This window comes from Pyrgilauda ruficollis, unplaced genomic scaffold, assembly GCF_017590135.1.
Source record: "Pyrgilauda ruficollis isolate IOZ18807 unplaced genomic scaffold, ASM1759013v1 scaffold10, whole genome shotgun sequence".
NCBI lineage: Eukaryota > Metazoa > Chordata > Aves > Passeriformes > Passeridae > Pyrgilauda > Pyrgilauda ruficollis.
The window spans coordinates 16,106,329-16,117,185 of NW_024508101.1; the positions used below are offsets into that span (position 1 = coordinate 16,106,329).

Below are 10,857 nucleotides of genomic sequence, written 5' to 3' on the forward strand. Positions count from 1 at the left end.
GGAGAAAATCATTCAACCTCCTAAGCCCAAATGTGGGTGCCTAATTCCATGCTTTTGTGTGTCTTGGAGGCTTGATTGGAACACAAGCCAGTTCTGCTTCACATGCACACACCCAGAAGTCTCCACAGTCGAGTCTTTTTCTCCCCCACATTGTTCTGTGGGCTATACAGCTATTTAGCTTTAAATAAAATTAATTCTCTGCCTGTGCACTGCCTCTTGAGTTCATCTGACAGCTTTCCTAACTAGTCCCAAGTTTTGGGGCTGTGGGCCAGATGAGGCAGGAGCAATTCTGAAATATATCAGCAATGTCATCATGTTCTGTTCCCCTCGGTGTGGGCAGAGCTGCAGGTGAGCTGATGAACCCCTGGTTTGCACAGGAATTCAGCTTAAGGGTAAGTTGGGATTTCTTTTTGTACTCTGGATACCCAGGACTGGCAGCTGGAAGCTCCTGACTTCTCCAGCAAGCCTTTCTGAAGAGATCCAAGTTTTTCTGTTCTGTAGAACACTAAACTTTGACCCCCACAGAGCTTCCTCTTCCAGGTTTTTCACAGAGTTTAGTTTTTGAAAGAGCAGGGGAATTCACTGCACGCAAATTACCAGCAGATACTGGGGTAACACTCCAGCAGTTTCTGTGGGAAATTGCAAATGACAGGGGAAAAAGACAATCACACTAGATTTCATGTAAATAGTTTTAATTATATTTCAATGCTTTAAAACACAGAAACACTTGAATTAAATTACATCATAATGCTTCTGCTAAATTATACATCCAAGAACTGTGAGAGGAGGCGCTATGGAACTAAAAGAATACGAGCCCAGCAATTACCCGTAATATTCTTTTAGTCTTATTTTCTGTACTTTTTTACTCTAAGGGCAGTCATCACAGGACAAAGCCTACCATCACAGGGAGAATGGTTCAAGAGAATTCCTCTGTAGGTGTGTTTGTTGTTGCAGTGCAGCACACAGAACTGGCACAAGGGCACACACTGGGCTGAGGCATTGAGGAAACAGCTCAGCTCACACTTGCCTTTTGTTGAGTTTAAAACAATCATTGAAATTCCAGTCCTAAGAGTACTGGGGAAAATGCTGCAATTTAGGACAGCTGGACATCCCTAGTGCCACATGCGTCCCTGTGCTGCTGCAAAGCCTGGAAGGGGGACAGGCAGGAAAGGGAAGAATCAGCTCTGTGGCTGCTCTCAGCACTTGCAGGAGCTGACAGGTGTGTGTCTGTTGGGAGGTTTTTGTCTCTCAGCTGATCGCTGGGAATACCCACAGACAGACTCCAGATTCTAAGGACCTAATCTGCATTACACTGAGTATTTGTACCCATGCACCTTCCTTCCAGCAGCATCCCCGGGGAGAAACAGCAGCAGCCTGGGAATGCCTCCTGCCACATCCCCTGGCAATGAGGACTGGGCTGTTTTTCACACTCCAACCCCTAATATATCCCCAGAAATCCCTAGTTCTAAAAACACAGCTGGATACTGAAACACTAAAGCAATTTAGCCCTGCAACGCTGCCCTGAGGGAAGCTGGAAGAGGGAAGGCTGGTAAGGAGCTGTGCCCTGCAGGGGTCAGGGGCACAGACCCAGGAAAGAGTCTGCATTTAATGAATGTGGGAAAAACAATCACACAGGGCAAGAACAAAAACTAACTGGCAGGTCCAAACTTCCAACAAAGCACATGATACCTGAATTGCCACTCTGAAACAGCTCCTTGCATGAAGCTTTAGTCTGCATTCAAATTCTGGCTTGCCCTGATTCCCTTTTAACTGATTCTGTGGATGGAATAAAATCTGATTGACAAATGCCTGTAACCACACAAAGATCAGGAGGTGATCAGGGCATGGCTGGGCACTGGTGCTGCTCCCTGGCTGCTGTGCTGGTCAGCAGCACTCAGGGCCAGTGCCCACCAAAAGGCTTTCAGCCAACAGACCCCCACACTGCACTGCTACGTGCCAAGGTGGCCAGAGACCCCTTGGCACTCTCTTCCTCCTGCAGCCCTGAAGGATGCACAGGCAGAGAGATGCTTCAGAGCTACAGGGAAACCCCTGGCTTACCTGTCTAGTCCCACCTACCTGTTCCTAGCAGGTAATTCGAGCAGAGGCTAAGGCAAAGCTCTGTGTTCCCTTCAGCAGGAAGAAGAGAAGGCTCTGACTGCAGATCCTGGCAGGTAAGGAAGTACAAACCAGCTGTTAGTCATCTCTGGGGGCAAACACTAGGCTGTTGTTGAGCCAATACATGCTTTTTAAAAGAAAGTATTTAAAAGCTTAATGTTTTTTTTCCTGGATAATGCTCTGCACTGTAGAAACTTCCCTGAGCCAAAGCAGGAAGGGATAAAGAGTATTGGAACCCTAGTTCTGCTCAACTCCTCTTTCTGGCCCAAGCACTCTTATTCCTAGCTCAGCAGCAGGGCTCACATAGCCAGACAGTGATAGTCCCTGGCTCTAGCTGTGTGAAATCCCTTGTCTGTACAGGAGCTCTAATTTGGGATATTCAGCCACTTCCTCAGATTAAGATGTTATTGGCTAAATCTTCACTGTTTCACTTTTTCAAGCCAGTGAATTCCCCATGCTGCAACATCACCCTGGTGCACGTTTACCAGCAGCCACAGGCCTGGGAGGGGATAATCCCATGGTTGTGTTCTCCTTGCTGTGCCCCAGGTCATCCCTCAGCTGGGGCAGGCAGCTCTCCTGGCTCGAAGAGGCTTTGCCACCAGTCCCCATCCAGGGCTGGCCAGAGCTGTGGTCACCTCACAGAGGCTCATCCATCACTTTCCCTGGGGCCTGGGTATGTAAAGCCAGTGAAGAAGTTTTCTGAAATGAAATTTCTCTCTCCTTCCCCGATCAGAGAGCGCAGCTCTGTGCTCTGACAGGTTAATCTACACAAAGCAGACACTGTTCCTAAGCTCAAAGCTTGGTAGGTGGTGTCAGGCAGTGCCAGCCCAGTAATGAGCTCAGGAGCTTTTAATGGTAACACACACACCAGAAAATCACCACTGCCCTCACAAAGGGTTTGTTTCCCCGAGTGATGGCACCTCCTGTGCCCATGTGTAACACAAACCAACAGGTGACCAGCTGGGCTCAGCGGATCAGCCATGCTTGAGGGAAGTCACTGCTTTGTTGGCTCCATCCTCCTCGTTCTCAGCAGGATCCCGGAGCAGGGCAGGTCCTGGTCATGCATTGATGGCGTTGGCCACATCAGTGAACACGAGGCGGCTGGGTCTCTGCAGGGCTCCCTGACTCGGCAGCAGCACCTGCAGGGGAGCAGCAGAGCTGAGAGCCAGCACGGCTGCCTTGGCTCAGGGCTGCACCTTGGAACGGCATTCACCCCTCCCAGGGGAGGCTGCCCGGCTAACAAGGCGTTAACAAGGCTGTGACAAGAAAATACAGCAGGCTGGAGAGTTAGTCAGCACATCCATGCCAGTTTAAAATCCCCACATCATTGGATTACTGGCTCTCACTATTTATATATACAAGGCAGCATGAAAAGGCTTGAGATACCAAGATGGCCTGGAAATGTGCCTTTGCCTGAACTTGAGCTGTTGTTTTAGATTCTCCCTCTCTTTTTATACTGAATCTTTAAACTCTTGTACTTCCCAAGCAGTAGCAAGAGGGATCTGAGGTATCCTGCTGGCCAGTCTGTCCCTGGAGAGAATGATTCTGGTTTACTGAGCTGAGGTTAACTCTGGCCTTACAATTTCTCCCCTTTACTACCTCTAGGTAAGCCCCCTATGTGGATTAATAGAGGGATCTGATGTCCTAGTATGTGCTACTCAGAGGACAAGATCCTTTGCTTTTATACACCACATTTCCTGCTTTCCAAACTAGTATATTTCATATTCCAACAAGTCTACTTTGAAGTCTTTAGCAGATTGAGAATGTCTCAAGGTAAGTATTTTATAATTACAGATGTATTTATTATTTCTTCTTTCCTTTTCTGCCTACATCAAGCTTGCTACAGATTTTCTGAAGGTATAAAGTGTGTGGAAACTGAGAACTGTTTGGGAGAACTCCTGTTCCTGGACAGGAAAAGAAGGGGATGACATGGGCAACAAGAGTATCTGGAAAGGAATGCATTAAAGGAAAGGTATGTCTGCTCCAAGGACAGGCTGTGTCACTGGGTAAGGGACACCTGTTCCAGCCATCCCTGCTGGCTCTTTTAAAAAGGCTGTTTGTGTGGTGGTGGTGACAAAGGGAACAGACAATACTGTGAAGCTGGACCCAAACAGTGGTGAGAAGCCCTTCTTTCCAATTTCTCCTACCTCTTGTTACAGTGGGCAGGAGAGAGCCTCCTGTCAAACACGTGCCTGACTCCTCAGTCTACCCTAAGCACTCTGAAATGCTCAAGTCCCTACCTCCAGGGCTGGCAGAGATGGGGAAGTCCTCCTGAGATCTTCCCTATCCTGCAGCCCTACAAAATCTCTGTGGCCCTGTAAGAAAGCAGTGCAGGTAGCAGTGGCTGCAGTGACCCTGTGGTGGTTGCTGCCTACCTTGCTCTGCGATGCCTGGGCAGATGCTGCATCTCGCCCGTGTTCCAGCAGCTCCTGCTCCAGCTCATCCTGTTCCTCGGTGGGGTCAAAGTTGTACATGGGCATGAGCTGGTGCCGTAGCTTCTCCAACCTGCGTGAGGAAGGGGAGGGAAAGGGTTGGTTGAGAAGGACAGGGCTCAGGCTGCTTCCCTACCCCACTGCTGAGGCTTTCTGCAGGCTGCTTCTCCTGCTGCACAGGGATTCTGCTCCTGTGGCTCCTGCTGGATGAGGCTAAGAACCTACTACACACAGCTGGCAGGAGTGCAAGACACCCAGAGTGCAGTTACAGGGATTAACTGCCATCACTAATCTGTGTTGGCAGGCATTTACACACAGAGGAATCAGGATTTAAGTTCTTGCAGACCTTAAAAGATTAGGCTTTATGTGGAGGGACAAAAGAAACAGTAGAACATATTGGCTTGGCATGTTATGACTTCTCCCCCCTGTCCCTCTGCCCACACCCGCCCATCCTGCCATGTCACAGTCTGCCAGCGGCACTTCACTTCAAGCTCCAGTGGCCTGAGAGTAGTTTAACTCTGGGGCTGAAGTGCATAATTTAAACAGAAAATAATAAACAATAAATAGAAAATAGGAAAGAGATTCTCACAGGGAGCTGATGCCTGTGGACACTGTTCCTACTCTTGTATCATTGCTCCAAGAGACAGAGCTATGAATTATTACTCAAAGGGTCTCCTCGGAGCTGGATGATGGATGGGGTGGCTTCTGGGAGAACACTGAGTCCTGCCTTTGGCTATAGCTGAGTTTTGGAGTAGAAGGAAACACACAAGCAGTTACGGGCAGTGTCACCACAAGTATCTGTTTTGGCAAGTGTTAGGATGACACATTCTTCCCCTGCTTCTCTATGGGCTTACCAGCACAACCATTATCTCCAGCACTGCTACTTTCTCAGGCCAAGCATTGGCTGCTCCTGCAGCAGCACCCAGACCTGGGCTTTGGGGCTGAGCTAGGAAATTTTACAGTGGGCAACAGCACTTTTTAGAAGTCTGTGGCCTGGCCAGATCTGCCCCAAGGAGTGAGGGAGGGAGGAGGTACCACAGCTTATAGATCCTCACCAGAGTCCCTGCTGGGAGATGGAAGAACCAAGACGTGATTCTCCCTGCGTGCTGCTCTCCTCTCTATATTCAGCCAGGAGCTTAGCAAGGAAATGAAGACATGAACTCCTGGGCTGAAGCTGCATCTCTGCCCTGTGCTGCTGCCGGTTGGTGTCACTGCCTGGGCTGCTAGAAAACACAGGAATCTGGGAATGGCTGTAACCTGAGATCTACACTGCTCATGATGGAGTTCCCAGCTTCTTTATACACCCATAACCCTCTCCTGTGTTTTGATGCATCTCATAGGTGAAGTGTGATGAGTTTGTAGGATCCTTGACCTCCTCCTGCTCAGCCTTATTCTCTTTCCAAAGCTGTGGAGGAGTCTTTGACACTCTGGTGTCAGAGGGATGCCCAGTCCCAGGAGTGCAGTGTGCCAGCCTCAGTCACACAATGTTCTCCCACAGCCATCACTTACACCCTCCCCATCTCCTCCTGAGCTCACTCTGCATGAAGCACTGAGTTCCCTCCAGCCAATAACAGATCTCACTTACCTCTTCCTCTTCCTGATATACAGAACCTGAAGGAGAAAAAGAAGCATCATTACAGCAGTCCCAGTAGGATGGGGAATAGCTGAGAAGTTTTGGGCAGACAGGAAAGAGGTAGAGAAGGTTGGAATCACTGTGCACCAAAGTGGGGGAAGGGAGAAGTGACAATGACACTTCATATGCATCACGTGAGCTTGGCAGCACATCATGTCTGACACTAAGTGCTCAGTGGCCTGTTATTAGGTGTGTTAGTAGGAGTAGGAGAATTAGGTGGATTATGAGGTGCAGCTCAGCACATTTCTGTGGCTGCAGGACATATGTTGCAATTTAAGAGTGGATGAAAAAGCTTCCCTTTGTGATTTTCATGTGCAAATTTCCTACAGCACAGAAGTGCTGCTACCCCCTCCCCAGTACAAAGGGAAGAAGCAAAGAGGGAGGGCATGCTCAGGGACTTGCCTCTGTCAGCCTGTGCAGGGAAGAAAGGGAGGCTTTGGGCCTCCACAGCCTTGTTCTGAGAACTACGAACGCTGGATGCTGCTCTTGGGAACTTTGGACTGTTTCCAGGTTTTCTTAGGGGCTTTTGGAAAAATTCCTCCTGGGGCCTGCAATGAAATTTTGCAGTAGGCTCCTCTGATGACTGTATAAGTGAAGCCCTTCATTGTACAAGGAATGGGAGCTTGCTGCTACCTTCTGTTTTCTGTTGGCAGGGAAATGAGCTGGTTACATAAAAGGAGAGCTGCAGCCCTTGCACTGCCCATGGTGAGCCCAGAACTAGGGTTTCTGAAAGCTTCTGCCCACAGCATTAATGGCAAGGTTAGTGACACACCAAACCCTCAAGGACTGATACCCAGCATGCAGAACCTTGGAAATGCAGTCCAGGGTGAGTCTTGCTGAGATGGATTCAGGCCACTTTAATTCAAAAATAATTACCCCATGTCCACAGGGGGGACTAAAATGGTTTCAACAGTCTGCTTGTAAAGTCAATATGGATAAACTTTCTTGTGGGGCCCAAGAGAGGGTTTAAATCAACGCAGCTGTTCCAGGTAACAAGTCAGAACACAATCTGCTTTTTTTTCTTTTTAACTGAACTTCCTATTGCTACTAAAAACAAATACTGACACCACATATGGCTGCTGCTAGGCCTGCTGAGCATCCCATTTGGATCAGACCTCAGGGAGACTGCAGAAATACTGGAGCACTTGATAAAGGCCTTAAAAAAGAAAGGAATCTCAGGAACTATCAGTTCCCAGCAGTTTTGGGTGAGACTTTAATAGAATGCAAATAAATTATTCAGAGCAAATCAGTCCTAGAACCTCTAGCCACCCTCCACCCTCCAGAGGCAGGAATGTTTAGCTGGGCTGTCTTACCATTGCTACAGCCAACCCAATCACAGTAATGATCCCAAAGGAAAGCAGCATGGTGCTCATGCCAGGCCCAGTGCTGGCCATATCTGGGATTTTGGTGCTGTTCAAACTGGTAGTCTCAGGGCTTATGGTGGTAGTTTGTGGTACAGTCACATCCAGAGCCGTCCCTGGGTGTGGCTTGGCCGTGGTGGGGGTGCTGTGATGCAAGTCATGCACAGAGGGTGAGCTGTAACTCATCCTGCCAGCTCTTGGTAGCTCCTGTTACCAAGCTGTTGTCCTCTCCCATCAGCTATAGCAGTGCAGAGCTGTCCTTCCAATCCAGGGCCCCACGTGAGACCTCTCCTGCAGCATCACCACTGATGGGTTTTCTTCGGGGTAGGAGCCACACTGGACTCGGCCTAGGACACAATGAGAACAAATGAGCAGTGCAGAGCTCTTGGAGACAGGCACAACCTTTCCCACAGTGCCCCAATTCACCAGCAGAGTTTTTGAATGCCTGCTCAGAATAAGAAAAATGTTTTTTGAGCTTACCGAGAGCCCCCAAAGTCATGCCTAATTCACTTGGGATTGGTGACAACTCTCCCATCACTACTCCAGCTCTGCTTTCTTGCAGTCACTTGGAGATCTGTGTGGGGACAACCTCAGAACCCTTGTCTCTGGTGTGCCCCAGGCTGAACCAGGTGGTCTCTATCTGCCCCACGATAGAGCATTTTCCTGCTTATGTCTTTTTCTTTTAATTTTCAAAAAGCTGTATCGATCCCCTTATCAGTGGGAACATGCCCAATGAAATGGCACTCAGCTGTGAGGCATCTATATCTCAGGATGCTTTCTACTGAATCCAAAGTAGGAGTTCCCTGTTGTGGTGAGTCCCTGCACTATCCATCCACTACCCTGCACTGGGATGAGCAGTCCCACTGCTGCTCATCCCAGTGCTCTGGAAAGGGTGGGCTGCATCAGTCCTCCATCTAAAGACACCGAGTATTTCTCAATCCCTCATGAAAGCACCCACTCAAGATTAGTCATGCACTGGCAATTATCAATATTAATTTTAAAATTAGTCCAATTTTGCATTGGAGTTGTGAAATTTGATAGATCTGTTCATGCTGAGAACATGAAAGGCGTTAATTGCTTCATACTTCTATTGTGCAAATGATCAAGAGTTGCAAAACACCATGGGATGAGCCTATGGGAAGTATTTGCACACTTTGTTTATAAAAGCACTGTATGTAACTTTAGATCATCATGCAGCTACCCCTGGAGCTGAGCTGACCTGAGGACTTCTGCAGCAGTTCTCTGGTAACTTCCCTGCAATTTAGCAGACATTACATCTCTGGGCTGGAATGCAGCCGGGACAGAGGGGTTAGTGAGCTCTGAATAGAAAAAGATGTGCCTGCAAAGAGAAATGAGCCATTGCTCTGCTCCACTCTGTTCCATTCCAGGCCAGGTTACTGTGCAGTTCCCATACTGTGGTGCCTTACTGCTGTCCACAACTGCAGGAAGCAGCGTGATCAACATCTGCCTCTAACAGCTGGAGCAGGGAATCCACCCCAGGCAAGCAGCACCAGCCTGTGCTGTGGTCAGTCAGCAGCTGGAGCAGTCACCTCCACTTGTCCTGCAGCTCCCTGAGCAGGTAAATGCTTTGCACTCATGCAGGGTCGGTCTCAGTCCCCTGGAAACAACTTTGTGAAGCAAAGGGGAATTCTGAAGTGCCTGGGAGACACTGTCAAACTCCCTGGAGTTTCCAGAGAAATGTGAATAATAACAGTTCTGCTCTGGTCCCTCCTAACATGGTGCTGGGTCACAAGTCATTGCAGCTGAAGGGGACTGTACCCTTCACTGACCATCAAGCCCTGCACTCTGCTTAAACCACAGGGCACCTGGGCTTCTCCAGCCATTCCTGACCACAGCAGAGCTCAGGTGCAGTGCACACCTGGGGACAAAGATGGCAAATTTGAAATCAGTGTCACAACAACAGCAGCAGAAGCAGTGACAGCCCAGCAGGGAAAGGGAAGGAATTACTGAACAGATCGAGCAGCTGCTCAGGCAGAATCCATCAATTTGTGCTATTCAGGGAAACTTTCCATAATGATAATACCCATTTTTTAAAAAGCCACTACCAAGGAAATAAAGAGTGGAAAAAGAGCCTAAGTGAAAGGAGTGAAACAGGCCCAAGGGCTTTGCAGAGTATGGCTCTAGATCTTGAACAGCTCTGAATTTTGGAAACAAAATGCATTAGGCCTTCAGCTGAATGTGGTGTCAGTTCTGAAAAACCAAAAAAGGCTGAGTTGAAATAAGCCAGATGAAAATCTGGTGAAGGGAGAATGGGAGCTCTTTTGCTCTTGGCATCCTGTTCATGCTGAAGGATTCCTGTGCCCACAGACCTAGCTCTAAAAGCAGTCCTGTGTCAAAGGTTTGTGACCTGGCTTAGACAACCACTCCCAGGTTCAGACAGTGCTGTTTCTGTTCCCCAGCTCCTCCTGGTCCAGGCTGCAGACAGTCAGATAGGGAGGCTGAGTGCAAGGATGGCCCAGGGCCCACAGCTTACACGGCAGAGCCTGGGGGGATCATCTTTCCCCGCCACCTTCCTTTCCCAATTGTCAGCCTGGTGCTGAAGTTCGATCTGCAGGCTGGGCACACTCCAAGCCTCTGATGGCAGCTGTAGGGCCAGGGACAGCTACTACCTGTCACTGGCAGGTTCCAGTATAGTCCATGCACAAATAGAACAGAAGAGGAACCAGATCCTCAGCTGCTGCCAGCTGGCATTGTTCCACTGCCTGCACCAAGAGAGCTCCTCGCACAGCCGGGAGTGCTCTGTGCTGGGCTCTGCCGGGTCTGCAGATAAGGAAAACACATTTGTTTCTCTCCCAACCCAGCATTTCCAAACTGATCTCTGATAGGTGCTGCTCACTTCTGAGATGCAGAAAATTGTTTTGGGCCCGACCTTGAGCCTTTTCTGAAGTATTGGTTTTAATCTCTGTGCTGCTGTTTCATTTTGGGGATGACAGGAACAGAGATTTGCGTCACAGGGATGAAAATGGGTCAGAGGGTCTCTGGATGAAGAATAATAACAAGTATAGTTTCTTCATTACTTCTCCAAGGTGAAGTATCTGTAGTAACTCAGCAATACAAGCGGCACTGTGTTGCTGCTGGCAACGGGATGTGGCTTCCCAGCGGGTGAACTTTTGGCTTCCCCCACCTCTTCTCCAGAGCTGACCGGGCTCCAGGGCAGCGAGGAAGCCCCGACCGACCCTGTGTGCCCGCTGCCCCCGAGCTCCCGGGCTGTCACCCTCCCGCTGTCCGAGAAGGGCACGGTCCCATCCCTCCCTGGCCCAGGCGCGGGGACCCTCCCCAGCAATGTCACCGCTCC

General features: G+C 49.3%; 1 protein-coding gene across 1 annotated transcript; it reads right to left on the minus strand.

The window, feature by feature from the left end:
• Positions 1-675: 675 nt before the first annotated feature.
• CUNH3orf18 (chromosome unknown C3orf18 homolog) lies at positions 676-7,882 on the minus strand. Its single transcript, XM_041463934.1, has 4 exons — positions 7,494-7,882; positions 6,133-6,158; positions 4,491-4,620; positions 676-3,254 (listed from the first exon to the last, which is right to left on the minus strand). Exons 1-4 carry the CDS (start codon positions 7,725-7,727, stop codon positions 3,174-3,176), a joined length of 471 nt encoding a protein of 156 aa, XP_041319868.1. The 5' UTR covers positions 7,728-7,882; the 3' UTR covers positions 676-3,173.
• Positions 7,883-10,857: the final 2,975 nt, after the last annotated feature.

Bases quoted from the DNA above. Each gene is read 5' to 3' on its own strand.
- CUNH3orf18 (XM_041463934.1), bottom strand. From the start codon at position 7,727: ATGAGTTACAGCTCACCCTCTGTGCATGACTTGCATCACAGCACCCCC. The intron at 4,621-6,132 runs GTAAGTGAGATC...TTCCTCACGCAG, and splicing joins TATATCAGGAAGAGGAAGAG to GTTGGAGAAGCTACGGCACC. The intron at 3,255-4,490 runs GTAGGCAGCAAC...GCTCCCCTGCAG, and splicing joins CCCAGGCATCGCAGAGCAAG to GTGCTGCTGCCGAGTCAGGG.